The sequence below is a fragment of the Chiloscyllium punctatum genome, chromosome 18 (assembly GCF_047496795.1).
Source record: "Chiloscyllium punctatum isolate Juve2018m chromosome 18, sChiPun1.3, whole genome shotgun sequence".
Classification (NCBI taxonomy): Eukaryota; Metazoa; Chordata; class Chondrichthyes; order Orectolobiformes; family Hemiscylliidae; genus Chiloscyllium; species Chiloscyllium punctatum.
The window spans coordinates 78,358,885-78,376,744 of NC_092756.1; the positions used below are offsets into that span (position 1 = coordinate 78,358,885).

At 40.8% G+C, this 17,860-nt stretch overlaps 1 protein-coding gene across 1 annotated transcript in view; it reads right to left on the minus strand.

Moving 5' to 3' along the window:
* LOC140489029 (meiosis inhibitor protein 1-like) overlaps positions 1 to 17,860 on the minus strand; it is a 54,391-nt gene that overhangs the window by 14,810 nt on the left and 21,721 nt on the right. The window contains exons 6-8 of the mRNA XM_072588268.1: positions 10,397 to 10,475; positions 8,544 to 8,722; positions 7,795 to 7,876 (exon numbers count right to left, since the gene is read on the minus strand). Coding sequence (XP_072444369.1) covers positions 7,795 to 7,876; positions 8,544 to 8,722; positions 10,397 to 10,475 — 340 coding nt within the window. The remainder of the gene's footprint in view (positions 1 to 7,794; positions 7,877 to 8,543; positions 8,723 to 10,396; positions 10,476 to 17,860) is intronic.

Here is a 17,860-nt window from a genome sequence, read left to right on the forward strand (position 1 = left end):
ATGGAGTGATTTGTGAATATCAGGGGTGCATCTAGTGTGGGGATGCTTGCACGGACCCTGAGAAAAAGTGCAGGGAGAAGCTGTCAGGATGCAGCAACTTGAGAAACAAATATTGTCAATCATACGATTCTTGGATAATTAATCTCGAAACCAATCTGTGTGATCCACAATGGAGTCTGGATTTTTTAGAAGGTGCAAGTAAACGTAAGAAGCTGAGAAAGTCTTCTCAAGCAAATGCTGGATATCACCCCCACCTTATCATTTGCCCAGATTGGTGCTGTAAAAGGAGAATGCTGACACTAATGTGGACTTGAACATTCTGGCCATCATGGGGCAATTACACACTGCTTAGCAAAGAGTCATTCTACACTTTTTTTTAGATTAGATTACTTACAGTGTGGAAACAAGCCCTTCGGCCCAACAAGTCCACACTGACCAGCTGAAGCACAACCCACCCAGACCCATTCCCCTACATTTACCCCTTCACCTAACACTACGGGCAATTTAGCATGGCCAATTCACTGAATCTGCACATTTTTGGACTGTGGGAGGAAACCGGAGCACCCGGAGGAAACCCACGCAGACACGGGGAGAATGTGCAAACTCCACACAGTCAGTCGCCTGAGGCGGGAATTGAACCCGGGTCTCTGGCGCTGTGAGGCAGCAGTACTATTTGCAGTTGCTGGGACAAGAAAGTGTGTTATAAAATCTGTAGCCATGAAATGGTGATAGTGAGGGAGAGCCACTACAGCAGTTGAATGGACACATTCCGGGGAGAAAGGGCATCTTTACGTGAAGGAAAGCTCATGGAATAAAGAAACAGACAAAATATTTTCAATATTATATAAACTAGAGGCTTCATTCCATGTGAATATTTCCTTGTTAGGCTTAATTTCCATTCAAGTTTGGATGTCAGTGGAATAAAGAATCTCTGCTCATGATCTTTAGGTTGTCTGTGTTCAAATTTCATATCACAAGCAGATGAGTTGAGATGGAGTGAAGTCAGGTGATGTTATGGAGGTAGAAAGAGGAGGTTTTAATCGTGGTATGATTGAGGTTGCAAGCTCATCATCAGGTCAAATGTGACACCAACTTTGCAAATAGACTGGCTTAATTTCACACTGTTACCAAGCAGAAGGATGGAATCAGTAGCTGGGAACGAAGTTTGGAGCTTTAAAACTGGCCTCAGTTTTTTCCAATATTTAACTGGAGAGTATTTCTGCTTAAATAAGTAATCTGATAGTTCAGCTAAAGTGGAAGAGTCAAAAGAGGTGGTGGAAAGATGTCAGTGTACATGAGAACGAACTTTGTGCTTCCAAGAGGAAGCATGGAGATGTAGATATACTAATGATGTCAATGGATGAGTAAAGCTAATGCTGTGAAGAAATGGCTTCAAATCTGGAAATTGGACCAGTACACCATCACTTCCTCAAGGCCTAACCAGCCATCTCAACTAGAGTGGGGCAGCAAATTCTGGCCTTGGCAGAGTCACCCACATTCCATTACGAATAAATTTTAAAAAGATGAGGAATAGGAGACGGCCAAGGATAATGTTGCAGAGTAGAAAAATAAACTGTTGCATGTGTTTCTTTGGCTATAATTAGAAACTATTTTGAAAAAGAACCATATTAGACTTGAAACATTGTAACATTGTTTCTCTCTCTCCACAGATGCTGCTGGACCTACTGAGTTTCTTTCTTTATATTTCAGGTCTCCAGCATTTACAGTACTTTGCTTTTGTTCTTTTTTGCCGCTGGCTGCAGCAAAAACTTTCAATTCTTTTTAGCACAAAGCAATATTGAACCTCAATTAAATTGTAGATGGTTGGTTCAAAAAAAAAGTAGTCGAAGAGTGTGGTGCTGTAAAAGCACAGCCAGCCAGGCAGCATCCGAGAAGCAGGAGATTCGACATTTCAGGCATAAGCCCTTCATCAGTCATTCCAGCACCGCACTCTTTGACTTTGATCTCCAGAATCTGCAGTCCTCACTTTCTCTCCTCAAAAATTAAAGGAGCCAATTCTTGAATCAAAGAAAGGGAAATGTTATTGCTTACTAACCCAGAGAAAAATAATAAAACATAACATCAAACATAATATGCATTTTAAAACTGGGAATGCACCCACTTCAAAAATATGCCATTTAAAACTTCCTTAGAATATTTAAATATCAGATTAATGGAGACCACAGTTGTTTAATCGATGATTTGCATTCTCCAAAGCAGCAACATTTGTAGGTAACTTGATGTTCTTGAATGATGTTTTTCTGATTTGCTTTTCATCAGTGTAGTCTGAGAGACTGAGAGGAAACTGGAAAAGGAAAAGTCTTCCAGTTCTGCTGTTACAAGTCCATTATTTTCCTCTCTGTTCTGCTCAAAAGTTGTTATTTGAAATACTATTTGTTTGTGTAGTCCTGTGCCTGGCAGGTCTTTCATTCCATTATGTCAAACTTCCAGAACAGTGTAAATCAAATCAAAAGATGCAGATCTGAGTGTTTCACTTCAGTCATTTTAGTAACACGTAAATTTCAGTTCAGATTGTTCTTTTTATCTATGTTTTATCTGTGGTTAGGTGATCACTGCAGCCATCTCAGTGCTTTCCTTATTTAAAAACTATTTTAGTCCATGAAAGGTAAAAACCCAGGAACAGCAGTCAGCCACTCAGCCCAAGGAACCTGCCCTTCCACTCAATATGATTGTGGCTGATTGAACACTTTAATGTCTTTTACCAACCCATTACTTTGTAATGGCACTGGTAATCAGAAATCTATCCATTTCTACTTTAAACATACTCAAAGACTAAGATTCCAAAGCCCTCTGTGATAGAGAATTCCAAAGGTTCACAACCTTCTGAGTAAAAACATTTCTCATCTGATATCAAAGTGGAATCTGCCTTATTCTAAACTTATGCCCTCAAGTTCTAGCCTCCCAAACCAAAGGATATATCTTACCTGCACCTACCCTATCTATCACCTCTCACTCTTTGAAACTTAAGTGAATTAAGGCTCAGTTTTTTCGATCGCTTTTCATAGGACTGTCCCACCATTCCCAGGAACAAGTCTGGTGAACTTTGTTGCGGTGTCTCTATGGCAGTAATATCTTTCCTGAGATAAGGAGACTGAAATTGCACACAGTACTTTAGCCACAGTCTAACCAAGCTCCTATAAGATAAAGGCTTATATGCCATTAACCTCCCTAACTGCACCTTGCATTTTAGGCTTCAGTGACTTATTGCCAAGGACACCTAGATCTTATTCTACGTCCACACTTGCCAACCTCTTTCCATTTTAGAAATACTCTGCATATCTGTTTCTCCTACCAAAGCAAATAACTTTCACATTACATTCCATTTGCCACATTCTAGCTCATTCACTAAGTCTATCCAAATCCTACTGAAGCTATTTTACATCTTCCTACTGATCCCATCTCTCATTATCAGTGCAATTCCATTTCATGTTCCTTCTTGTCTGTCCTTCCTAAACATTGAATATCCTTTAATATTCAGTTCCCAATCTTGGTTACTATGTAGCCACGTTTTTGCTAAGGCACTTAGATCATATCAAAGTAGCTTTATTTGTACCTTTAGATTGCCTCTGTTGTTGCAAATGCTGCATGAAGTGTACTCATTGTGCAACTTTGTTTTGCCTGTCTTTTAGTCTCCCGACTATCTTTTTGACTTCCTGTTACCAATCTAACTTCATTACAATTTGGTTTATCCCTCAGGTTTCCAGTCTCCTGACAAGTTAATTTAAATCCACCCCAACAGCAAGAGCAAATCTCCTTGGATGCTATCAGCCCCGGTTGTTTAAGATGTAGCTGGTCCAGCTTGTACAGATCCCATCTGCCCCAATAATCTGATGCCCACCCTCCTACACCAGCTCTCTGGCTATGTATTTAATCAACAGGTCCTCCTTTCTTATGTTCACTACCACCTTGCACTGAAAGAAATCCTGAGATTGCTGCTCTTGAGGTCCTGCTTTTTAACTTTCTTCCTAACTCACCGAAATTGGTCTTCAATAACTCATCCCTCTTCTTGCCTTTGTTGTTGGTTCCAGTGTGAATCACAACTTCTGGCTGATTCCCTTCCCCAAGAAGGATGGCCTGCGACTACTCCATAACAATCTTGATTCTGGCACCAGGGAGACAACACATCATCCTGGAGTCATGATTATTGACCTGACTGTGGAATCTCATATAACTATTGCTCTTCCCATTCTTCTTCCTCCTCCCCTGTACAGTTGAGTTACACATTGTACCATGGGCTTGGATCTGGCTGCACTTCCCAGAGGAAACATCTCATCATTTTCAAAAATGGAATATTGATTAGCAAATACAATAGACTCAGGGGACTCCTGCGCTACCTGTCTGGTAGTCTGACTGCCTGTGTGCTTCTAACATGCTGAGTGATCACCTCCTTCTACTTGCTATCCACAGTTCCCTTTGTCTTGCAGATACACAACAGTGACTCCAGCTACTATTCAAGTTCTGAAACATAGAATTCAAGCTTGTGCAGGTTATGACACTTGCTGCAGAAATGTTTTTCTGGAACAGATGTGTGAAGTCATGGATGTACCATAATCACACAATGTACACTCCACTAGGTCCTTCTCAGAAAAAGAGGGAAAAAGAAGTCCAGACACTTAAACACAAACTAAATGCCTAACTTTCAATATAAAGATTGGGAAAACTGACTGAACCTATTCATCAATCAACTACTTTCCATGATGTCAATTTGTCATTGTCCAAGTAGGTCTCTTGATTTACATCTTATTTCGTCTTCTACTCACCTCTCACTCTGAAGACTTTATTTTTTGGAGGAAATTTTACTTTCCCCCTCTGCCCTGAATTCCCAACTTGACCCAAATTTCCAGTTATTTACCCTGTCTCAACCTCATACCCGTGAAGTCTTCCTCACTCTGACTGCCTGGTATACTCATTAAACTCAACAACAGAAGTTAAAAACTGATAGTTACATTCTGTCACTATCTCGCAATGAGGAATGAGACCACTTGTGGATAAGGAAGGGAAGAATGCACCAAATTCTGCCCTTATCTTATTATCCGTCTTTGTGTGTAGCTGCATCAAACTGTGTGTAGACCCTCACTAAGCAAACACCAAGTTCACTATGTACTGTGGTTCTAACTGTCCCCTTTGTTGTAAAGAATGGATCTGGCCAACATGCTGTGGAATGCTCCAAGTATTCCGTATTACTTGTCCTTCAGGAAAAACTTGCAAAGCACCTTTGACCACAAGTTCATCAGGAAGTGGTCAGCATGTAGCATCCTCGAGACCTTGCAGGGAAAGGAGAAGGTGGAGCTTGGCTACTGGTCAGAAGGGCACTGGCTGTTAGATCATTCAGATATGCCTATTCGCTGTGTGCCATCACACACTGCTCTCGAAGCAGATGTACTGGTGAAGGGATTGTCACACATCTCTTTCTGGAACATGCCTTTGCAAAGAAAGTCTGGAGAGAGATCTGTAGTTTTTGCTGAGGTTCATTCTGAGCAGCTTGATGACACAGTACTCTGTGCTGTAGACTATTCCCTGGGGAATGCACACTGAGGCAAACATCAACTGCACCTGGAGGACCATCAACCAAAATGACCTTTGGTCTGCACAAAACATGTTGGTCTTCCAGTCTAAAGAGCTGACCTCGATTTAATGCTGCAGTCCGGCATATTTGAAGATCCAGGACTAAGTTCTGAGGGATACACTAAAGCTTGGGGCAGCTGCCACCAAGGTGCAGTTGGGAAAGACTGCTGTCTAAGGTCTATCTGCCAAAGTCCAATGAGGACTGATTCAGTTATCAGACCCTCTCTTTGCCTCAAAATGTATATTGATAGTATTGAATGAGTAGTAAATGCCTTTGGTTTCTGCAACTGCTTGGAATGCCATTTTCCAAAGTTTATATGCAAAGAACGTACCGAATCACTTTAGTACCTACATACATAAAAATAATTTCTTTCATGAATAAAGTGTATCTCTGCAATAATAAAAAAAATTCTCTTCTTGTCAGTTTAGTTATCAGACCCTCTCTTTGCTTCAAAATGTACGTAAATAGTGTCCTGCACGAGTAGGAAATGCCTTTGGTTTCTGCAACTGCAGGAAATGTCAATTTCTAATGTTTGTTTTTTCCATTACATGCAAAGACTGTACATTTCTGCTTTAGTACCTGCATGTGGACATAAGTTTTTCTTATGAATAAAGTATATTTTTCCAATAAAAAGAAGTTGCATTTCTCCTCCATGAGTTAAAAAATACCTTTGTTTTCACAACTATTTGGTAGCTCTGTGGGATGTCAAATTTCAGTATGTCATTTCCTTTTTCTCTCTGCAAAGATTGTACAGAATGGATTGAGACCCAATCAATATGTAAAGATAACTTTTATTGAATGCAGTGTATTTTTGCATTAAAAAATTCTGCATTTTCCTCTGCTCATCAAGAGGGAAAACCAATAAAACGTTCAAATAAAACACATACTGGGCTGAATCGTCTTGTATATCTCAAAATGGAACTGTACATTCATTACCGAATATTACTGTCCTTTTCCATCTGTGGTTCAAAACCAAATATTGAGACTCCCCATGGCTCTAGGCTTCAAACAACACTTCACTCTTATTTCTCTCCCATTTCAACCTCCCTCTTTACAAGCTCATCTTGTCCATGAGGCAGACCTATTGCTAAATTGGCTTCAATCTCACTAAGCTCTTGATCACCAGTTTTTCCATGTCTATTCAATTGCACACAGTGGATAAATGCCATCATCTAAACTACACATGTTTGAAGTTGAACACCATCCCTCACCAGAACATCACATACTAACTATGGAATTTACTTTTCCATCTCGATCTAACACAAAGCGACCAAAAAAGCATCATGAAGCTCAACTAGAGAAACAGTAGGTTATTCAAAGGTAATTTAATTTCAAACATGCTGATAGCTCCCCTTATGTTAAGTCTTGAGGGAAATACAATAGGAAAGAGACCTAATTCCAAGTTGCCAGTGAAATTCAGGCACTCCTGGCCTCTTGGTTCTACACTTGGTTCTAATTTATTAAAAATTCCTATATTGGTAGTAGATGCTTGCCATATCCATGACAGAGAGAGCTCAGTTGCGTACAAGAGTCTAAAAACAGGTGCAGCAGTGTTCTGAAGAGAGTCATTTTAGACTTGAAACATCAACTTTGCTTCTCTCTTCAAAGATGTTGCCAGATCTGCTGAGTTTCTCCAGCATTTTCTGCTTTTAACTCAAAAAATTCTAATTTTAGTTTTAGGTGATTATAGAGAACGGCTGAGAAATTGCTTCACAATAAAGTTAAAAGAAGTTGTTACCATTGTGCCAGGGGTCCATAGAGCTGCTCTGTCATTAGACAGAGACGACAGGTGATACGTTAACCAGAGAGTCACCACTCCACAGGCGAGTGATGAGGTTAAGAAGTGGGACCTTCATAGTGACCTCAGCTAGTACAAGAATTGAACCCATGGGGTTGATATCACTCTGCATCAACTGGATTGTCAGATTCCATCCTTTGAGTGAAGTACAAAATTGGTACATTTGTCTCTGATTTTCATCTCACAAAGAGGCATGAAGACAACCAGGTTTTACTTCAGAAAATCTTAGAAATACACACTGCGTGTGTCAACATCTAAAAGGAAAATGCAAATTAATTTAGATGCAAATCCTTTGTCAGAAAGTACGAACCATCTACTTTCTGGGATGTTTACACACCTGATGTGTACTTACAATACCTTCTGCTTTTATTTTACATTTTCAGCATTCAGTGTGAGGGTTTAACATTACGTGTGACTTGGTCCTTAATGTGCAAGTACTCCACCATCGCTTCAAGACAACCAGTGGCAGCATAAACAAGGAAGTCATCTCCCTGCAATTAAAAATTACAATAATTTACAAAACTATCAAACTAACATCTGTTACTGTAAATAATGACTAAATCTCAACTGTTTATCTCGAAGATACGGGGATGATTTAAGTAATGTTTACTTACTTTCCCACCCTAATTTGACAGAACTACTTCACCACAATGCCCCTCCACTCCCCCATTATCTGAAGCCATTTTCAGGATGTCTGAACTTTTCTGAAATTCAGGCTTCATCAACTTATTCTGGATGAGCTACAAAGCTGCAAGACTAAGCCAAGCCAGAAGTCAGCATTCAGTGGAGGGAAAAAAGCCCTACCAAAGTGACTAAAAAACAGACTGTTCTATTTTCCCAGGGCCAGTAAACATATTCCTGCATTCTTCTAACAAAAATCCAATCAAAAAAATGTTAAGCTTTTTTCTGGACAGCACCTTAAAGCTACCCTCTATTTGACAAAAGTAGCAGGTGCACTATGCAGCCCACTAATGAACCAGCATGTGGACAAAAACATATGCATTTTCAGATGAAATCTGCTGGTTATTGTACCAGGTCAGGCAAACAAGAAGCGTTCTTTGTCCACACCTAATTCCATTTACACTGATTATTGCAGACAAATATAACTAACAAAAAGATCTCAGCATTTCCTTTAATTTTATGTGGCAATATCTTCACCTGAACCAGAAAGTTCTGCAGATGGATGAAGAGTAATAAGACCTGTTTATACGACAGTGGATACAGCGAGGCATCTTGATCCTGTAATGGATGATTCCTGGTGTTAGGGTTGGTAATGGTAAGAAGTGGCGATGTAAACTTGTTTCTCAAGACAATCTTCAAAAAGTGAAGAATACATCCTAGGGAATAGAGCAAAACGCACCAGAAAATATCTTTAGTAAATTACCATCATTTTCAATCTCAGAACAAAAATCTATGACCTTTTATCAAATTGGTGGTGCCAGTATCGGAGTCATAAAAAGGCACAGCATCAAGTACATTTAGTTTATTGGATCTGCATGGTCTCTTTGAAAGATCTATCCAATTAGTCCCACTCTCCTACGTTTTCACTCATAGCCTGGCAATTTTTTTTTCAAATATATGAAATTGCTTTTTTTAATGTCATAATTGAAACTGCCTCTAACATAGTTTCAGGCAATGCAACTGGATCTTTATAATTTTATGCGCATCTCTTTCACTCATGCCATCTCCAGTTATTTTCCCAATTCCCTTAAAATCTATGTTTTCGGCTTGTCTCAGCCACAGGGAGATTTCTCCTGCTAGCAAAAGCCCTTCAAAATTTTAAGCACCTCTATCAAATCTTCTTTTAAGTACCTCTGCTCTAAAGAGAATGATCCCAGCTCCTCTAGTTCCTTCCAACTGAAATACCTAGCAAAATCCTATCCTAGCAAAATCTCCTCTGCATCCTCTCTTGTGAGACCCAGAACTGGCAACAAAACTTCAACTGTAGCCTAATCAGACAAAGGATTAGCATAACTTCTTTGCTGTTATAATCAATGCCTTTAATAAAGTAAGAGTTTTTACAAATATATATTCATTCATGGGATGTAGGCCTCACCAGCTGAGCCAGCTTTTATTACCCATCTCTCGCTCCCCTTGAGGTGGTGGTGAGATTGTTCCAGGACTTTGACCCAGTGACACTGCAGGAACTGTAATGTTCTTCCAAGTTAGATTAGTGAGTGGCTTGGAGGAGAGCGTGCAGGTGGTGTTATTCTCATGTACCTTCTGTCGTGTTCTTCGAAATGATCCTGTGCGTTTGGAAGTTGCTGCCTAAGTACCCTAAGTGAATTTCTGGAGATGGTACACACTGCTACTGAGTGCTGGTGGTGGAGGGGATGTTTTGTCAATGTGTACTGCAGGCTGGAGTATCCTGGATGGTGTCAAGCTCCTTCTACATGGTAGCTAGTGCTTTTCAGTGCACCTGTTAAAGGGAAAGTGTTTGGTAGCTAGAAAAAGTGTGGTAATGTGAAAACTGAATCTGTGCTCTGATACTTTGAACACCTACCAAATGTTTTCACACATTACATGGAGGTCTTGGTGAAAGAGGTTAAAATAAAGAGGGATGGCCTATATCCATGGGGCTAGGGGGATGATGAGGGCATGCTTTGCAATAATGTTCGTGCTGGGAACAGACCTTTCAGGCAGATGCTCAGAGGCAGTGGGAAGGTCTAGAAGTGGAAGTCGATATCAGGATGCAAGGAGTATTGTTCCAAGAATATGCATCCAATTTCTCACACTGTAAATTTTTGAAAGCTTTTATCAATTACTTAGAAAAATATTTCAAGTGGCAAAACTGCACTTTGCTGACAGTCAAGAATCATTCAAATCAGGTAACAAAGATTTTAATAGCACTCCAGTGAGCTATGAAATTACTGACATGTTGGACATTGATTAGGAGAGCTCTGAAGCGGGCATCTTGAAAGCAGGAGATTATGTGATGAAACATGCAGGATCATGTTCCATCAAGTTGACAATTATAAATCATTTACGGAAAACAAACAGAAAGGGCCCACCTTGTAGTGTTAAACTGTCCTTTTTGAAGCTGATGAAGTGGAAGACTTTGTTCAATTTCAAACTGATAGTTCTGTGAACCTGTACAATTTATGTACAACAAAGTAATTACAATTTTCATAGATCATAAAAAAAATCTACATTTTTTCTTCTGAAAAATGTTAATAATACCAAACCAACAACTAAGGTAAGTTTCTCAAAATACTTCAAACTTTATATGTGTCTCTGGACTTACTTTCAAATTTCTAACTTACTTGAAAGTACAGGGCGTAATATTACTGCAGTGGATGTCAGGTGCATACTCCCATGACTTCAGCATTCAAATGAAGTGAGGATTCACTTTACGTATCTCCTTGTGGACATTCCTGCTACAGTTTTGTCTTATTAAAGGCGAAAATTGTGGACACCCAATATTTTGAAGATAAGTATAAAATTAGGGAGCAAGAATTCTTCTTGCACATTCAGGTGCTCTGGGCTGGAGTGCAGGAGGTTAAGGAACAGTAAGTATTCATCAAGATAACTTTCTCAATTCCTTAAACAATACAATTTTTATGGTATAGAAATGTGGGAGTGCAGTTTTAAGGAGGTGCAGAGAACAATTGGATAATGAGCTTCAGACATTATTACTACTAATGAGAATCTCTCCAATGAAAACAAAGAGATGAAAGAATTGATGACGAGGTGCTGATGGGATGGCAGAGGAGAAGCACATAGCGACATATTTTGCATACTATCTGAAGAATTAGAGGCCCAGGTTGGCAGTGTTCTGGGGTGGGGGAATTGCTGTGGGATAGATTGAGTGAGAGTGAGGGAAATCAAACACATCATACCCAGCGTGAACCTAACACAAAGTGGTGTGGTTTATATCGCCACTTCAAGTAAGTTTGTCTGTTTATATCTTCACACACAATTTTCCCTTTTGGGAAATAATGTGCTGGTGTTGGAAGGACTAACAAGCTAACAGTCAATGTGTTGAATTAGGTCCTGAATACTCCTTCTATCATTAACCAGTTCTGGATTGTATCTTTTTTTTTCAGTTTTTCATGGGACATGGATATTGCTGCTTGATTTATTGCCCTCCCTTATCTCACTCAAGAAGAGTGTAGTGAGCTCTTGCCTTAAAACTGCTGCACTCCATCTGGTGACATAATGGAAGGAGCAACAAAATAGTTCCAAATCAGGATTGTTTTTGGCTTGGAGGGGACTTGCAGGTGGTGTTTTCATGTTTCAGCTGCTCTCATCTTTCTAGGTATTAGAAGTTGCTGCTTTGGAAGGTAATGTCGAAGGAGGTTTAGTGAGTTGTTGTACTGTACCTTGTATATGATACATACTGCTTCCGTTGTGAGTCAGTGTTTGCGGGATGACCATGCAAGTTGGTGAAAATGGTGTCAATTGACCACATTGCTTTCTTCTGCGAAGTTGTCAGGCTTCTTGATGTTGGAGCTACATTCAACAGAGCAGTACTGAGTATTCCATTCCACTCCTGAGATGTGTGTTGCTGATGGTGGACAGGCTTGAGGAGGACAGGAGTTATCTCACAGCAGAGTGCCCAGCTTCTGACTTGCTTTTGTAACCAGAGTATATATATGAGGGGTCCAATTAAGTTTCTAGCCAAAGGTAACCCCCACCAAAGGATATTGATAGTGGGATATTGGCCAATGGTAATGACACCGAATGTTAAGGGAAGATGGTTAGATCTTTAGCTGGCATTGGTGTGGTATTAACGTTAAATCCACTCTTCAACCCAAACCTGAACATTGTCTAGACCTTCTGTATATGGATATGGACAGATTTAGTAGCTGTAGAGTTATGGATGGTGCTGGACATTGTGCAAAAATGAACAAACATCCCCACTTCTGACCCTGTGGTGGTGGAAAAAAATCAATGATGAAGTAGCTCATGATAGCTACTCAATGTGGCCAGTGATGGTCTTCCACTTAGAATAGAAGTATGCATAGAGTACCTGAGCAACAGCAGAAAATCGAGTGTTAAGAATCCTCAGTTTTAAGCAAATACAGCCACTTCAACCAGACGAAAAAATTAAATAACCAAACACTAACTTCCATGCATTATGATGAAGAGTCAAACTGGTCTTAAAATGGTAATTATGTTTCTCTCTGCACAGATGTGACTGGATAAGCTGGGTTTGTTTTCCTTGGAGCAGAGGAGGCTGAGGGGGTTTTTGACTGAGGCATACACAAAATTTGAGAAGCATGGATAGGATAGATTATGGTAATCGTTTCCACATGGCCGATGTGTCTAAGATTAGAAGGCACATGTTTAAGGTGAGAAGTAAGTGGTTTAGAGGAAAGCAGAGTATAAATTTGTTCACTCAGACGTTAGTAGAAGTATAGAATGTGCTATCGAAGAGGTAGTGGAGAGATGGCACTCATGCAACTTTTAAGGAGCATCTGGATAAACATTTAAAATGCCAGGACATAGTAGGCTTTGGATCAAGTGCAGGTAAATAAGACCATAAGACCATAAATTAGGCCATTTGGCCCATCGAGTCTCGTCCGAATTCCATCATGGCTGATAGGTTACTCAACCCCATTTTCCCACTTTCTCCCCTTGGCAACCAAGAACATATCTATCTCTGTTTTAAATTTACTCGATGAGCTGGCCTCCACAGCTCTCTGTGGCAATGAATTCCACAGATTCATCACTCTCTGACTAAAGAGGTTTCTTATTATCTCTGTTCTAAAGGGTCTTCTGTTTATTTTATGGTTGTGTCCTCAGGGGTCCTCGTCTCTCCTGCCCTACGTTCATTCTGCCCAGGCCATTCATTATTCTGTAGGTTTCAATCAGATCCCCCCTCATTCTTTTAACCTCATTGAGTATAGTCCAAGAGTCCTCAAATGTTCCTCATATAGGTGTATTAAGTCTTTCACTCCTGGGATCATTCTTGCGAACCTCCTCTGGACCCATTCCAGGGCCAATACATTCTTCCTGAGGTATGGGGGCCAAAATTGCTTACAATACTCTAAGTGTGGTCTAACCACACTTTATTATAAAGCCTCAGAAGTACATCCCTACTTTTATATTCAAACCCTCTTGAGATGAATGATAACATTGCATGTGCCTTCCTAAATACCAACTCAACCAACAAGTTTATGTTAAGAGAATCCTGGACTAGGACTTCTAAGTCCCTTTGTACTCCAGATCATTGACATTTCTCCCCATTTAGAAAATAGTCCATGCCTCTATTCTTCCAAGCAAAGTGCTTGTCCTCACACTTTCCTGCATTGTATTTCATCTCCTACTTCTTAGCCCACTCTCTTAACCTGTCTAAATCTTTCTGCAACCACAAGGGATGAATGCAGATTTCTCATGCTTCCTCATTTCCCCTCCCCCCACCTTATCTCAGTCCCAACCCTTGGACTCAGCACCGCCTTCTTGACCTGCAATCTTCTTCCTGACCTCTCCGCCCCCACCCCCTCTCCGGCCTATCACCCTCACCTTAACCTCCTTCCACCTATCGCATTCCCAACGCCCCTTCCCCAAGTCCCACCTTTCTATCTTTTATCTTAGCCTGCTTGGCACATCTTCCTCATTCCTGAAGAAGGGCTTATGCCCGAAATGTCGATTCTCCTGCTCCTTGGATGCTGCCTGACCTGCTGCGCTTTTCCAGCAACACATTTTTCAGCTCTGATCTCCAGCATCTGCAGTCCTCACTTTCTCCTAAATCTTTCTGTAGCCTCCTCACTTCCTCAATAATACCTGCCCCTCCACCTATCTTTATATCATCTACAAATTTAGTCAGAATACCTTCAGTTCCTTCATCCAGATCATTAGTGTATGAAGTGAAAAGTAAAATGGGAGTAGTGTAGTTTAGTGTTTGTTGATCAGCATAGACATGCAGGCCATAGGTGCTATTTCCACGCTGAATGACTCTATGACTCTTGATGCTGCCAGACCTGCTGAGAATCTTCAACACTTTCTGTTTTTATTTTGGAGTGTTTTAGCAGACAGCAAGCTGAGTCCGTAAGTGTTGTCACTTATTTGGTCACCATTCCTGTATTGGTGGGGTCACCATTCCTATATTGGTGAGGACACCCTCTGACATATTAAGAGTGGCCTCATTCATGTTACACTGAAAATGATAGAAGCAGTCTGGCAGACTTGATAATGCATCAGAAATCTTGATCTGCATTTTCAATGCTCTCCTGTATGCAGCTCTTATCTGTGATGCCTGCAGCTGAACTCATTTGTGAACTTGATTTCTGATGAGCTAATAAAACGGCAATCTTTCCCATGCATCATAAGTCATTCTGCCTGGTAAATCACCACTTGCAGATCTAAACTATACAGCAGCCCGAAAGATGCAAAGAAGAGCCAGTATCTAGGATAATCTCTGTGAGAGTCTGAAGGAAGATTACAGAGAGCTTGGCAGGAATTTAAAAAGGAGGTCTTCGAGTGTAGTAATATCTGGATTACTCTCGGCATTACAAGCCAGTGAGGGCAGGAATAGGAGGATAGAGCAGATGAATGCGTGGCTGAGGAGCTGGTGTATGGGAGAAGGATTCACATTTTCGGATCATTGGAATCTCCTTTGGGGTAGAAGTGACCTGTACAAGAAGGACGGATTGCACTTAAATTGGAAGGGGACTAATATACTGGCAGGGAAATTTGATAGAGCGGCTTGGAAGGATTTAAACTAGTAAGGTGGGTGGGGGTGGGACCCAGGAAGATAGTGAAGAAAGAGATCAATATGAGACTGTACAATTAAGAACAGAAGTGAGCCAAACAGTCAGGGCAGGCAGGGACAAGGTAGGACTAATAAATTAAACTGCATTTATTTCAATGCAAGGGGCCTAACAGGAAAGGCAGATGAACTCAGAGCATGGTTAGGAACATGAGACTGGGATATCATAGCAATTACAGAAACATGACTCAGGAATGGGCAGGACTGGCAACTTAATGTTCCAGGATACAAATGCTACAGGAAGGATAGAAAGGGAGGCAAGAGAGGAGGGGGAGTGGTGTTTTGATAAGGGATAGCATTACAGCTGTACTGAGGGAGGATATTCCCGGAAATACATTCAGGGAAGTTATTTGGGTGGAACTGAGAAATAAGAAAGGGATGATCACCTTATTGGGATTGTATTATAGACTCCTCAATAGTCAGAGAGAAATTGAGAAACAAACTTGTAAGGAGATCTCAGCTATCTGTAAGAATAATAGGGTGGTTATGGTAGGGGATTTTAACTTTCCAAACACAGACTGGGACTGCAATAGTGTTAAGGGAGAGGAATTTGATAAGTGTGTTCAAGAAAATTTTCTGATTCAGTATGTGGATGTATCTACTAGAGAAGGTGCAAAGCTTGACCTACTCATGGGAAATAGGCAGGGCAGGTGACAGGAGTCAGTGGGGGAGCACTTTGGGACCAGCAACCATAATTCTATTAGATTTAAAATAGTGATGGAAAAGGATAGATCAGATCTGAAAGCTTAAGTTCTAAATTAGAGAAAGGCCAATTTTGACGGTATTAGGCAAGAACTTTCAAAAGCTGACTGGGGGCAGATGTTCGCAGGTAAAGGGACGGCTGGAAATGGGAAGCCTTCAGAACTGAGATAATGAGAATCCAGAGAAAGTATATTCCTGTTAGGGTGAAAGGAAAGGCTGGTAGGTATAGGGAATGCTGGATGACTAAAGAAATTGAGGGCAGCCATTGCTCAAAACAGCTGACTCCTTCTCGCTCCAGCAGCCCAATAACATGGATATTCTTCCTTCAACCTTGATTTTTGAGGTCGTCGACTTGCTCCACTAAGGCCTGTACCTGCTTCTCCAGGGCCTGGATCTGTCCCATTGAATATTCGGCCACAGTCTTCTATGCTGCGGTCCGCTGCATGAACTCCTCCACACGCTGCCCGAGACACTGCATCTCCTGCTCATGCTCTTGCAGCATGTCCGAGGTCGGTTCCAGCCTGGTTTGATTTCCTCCATCACTGATTCGATGTTTTCTCTGAGTTTGACACACTCCAAAGCCAGACTCTGCTGAGCATGTAAGTCCAAAGGAGCATCAAAGGGGGTCAACGCTGCGGCCGTGGGTATGTCCATTGCTGTAGGGGAGTACCCTGCTTGTTGCGATCTATGCGGTCCTTTACCTTTAGTCATCTTCCCTAATTGCTAAAATGAATATTTAAAGGTGCTAGGAACTTAAAACTACCAATCTTTACCAAAACAGCTAATAAGGGGAGGGTAAAAGCACCACTTTGCCTGAGTTGTGGTGCAGAACTCAGCAAGGCAGACTTTTTAGGTCGTCACCGATTTGAATCTCCCATCAACCAAATTTCTATCCATGCAAGCAATGGGCCTCAAATGTCATCAGCAAGTAGACGTTTTATTAGCAGTGTGAACTGTGTGAACATCTGTCAATTTCCGGAGACATTAGTCACTCATACAATGGAGGAATCTATCCATACCAATTTCTCTGTTACATGGGCTTCCTCCAATGAGAGAATGATAGCCCTTATGGAGTGGAACATAGCACTGAACAGATGCGATATGTACAGGCAAACATATATCCATTAGATGTGGAGCAATGAATGGGCAAGATGAGACAACCGTGTAACTCCATGTTGCCAGGAGATGACACTCTGTTGGCAACCATTGGACTGCATGGTCACATGGGAATTGCAGGGATGGAATGAAGGCAATGGAATTTCTCTCAAGCTGCTTCAACAACTGAAGATGGTGGATCCTCAGTCATTTTGATAGTGAAATTAATATTGCATGTTTTCTGATAACTGAAGTTGGTTCTGCACAGATCTAGGTCGCTCCAGTATGTACAAGGACCCAGAAGATACAAACTAAAGCTATTTCTTACTCCAAAGCATGAAAGCCAGCAGGCTACTTTCACATAATTACAAGGCACAGGAAGTGCACCTTGCAGAAGCATACATAAACAAGCAGGTATTGACATAAAGGGCTTATGCCCGAGAACTTCGATTCTCCTGCTCCTTCGATTCTGCCTGATCTGCTGTGCTTTTCCAGCACCACAATCTTGATTCTGATCTCCAGCATCTGCAGTCCTCACTTTCTCCCAGGTATACGCACAGACCAGCTTTATTGCGTTGAGAGTTAAAAGTCTTCCAATGTAATTTATAACAAATTATATGTTTATTAAAGACTACTCACTCCAGCGCAAATTTCCCCAGTTGGCTTGCTACATTGCTCAGTCCAAACAGGAGATCTTTTTCAACATTTTTGATGTACTTCAAACATTCATTACAATATTGTAACTGAATGCTTACTTACTAGCAGAGTTGTAAAAGGTCAACTGTGTGAAAGTCTGAGGGTATTGAAGAATCTTGACTGAGAAGAGGAAGAAAGGGATAAAAAGCATAAGGTAGTAATCATGAAGAAAGAGATGAGGAGAGTGAACTACGCAAAACTGGAAGTAGGCATTGAAGGAAAAACCAAAAAATATACAAAAACATCAAATGTTTAAGACATTATTTAT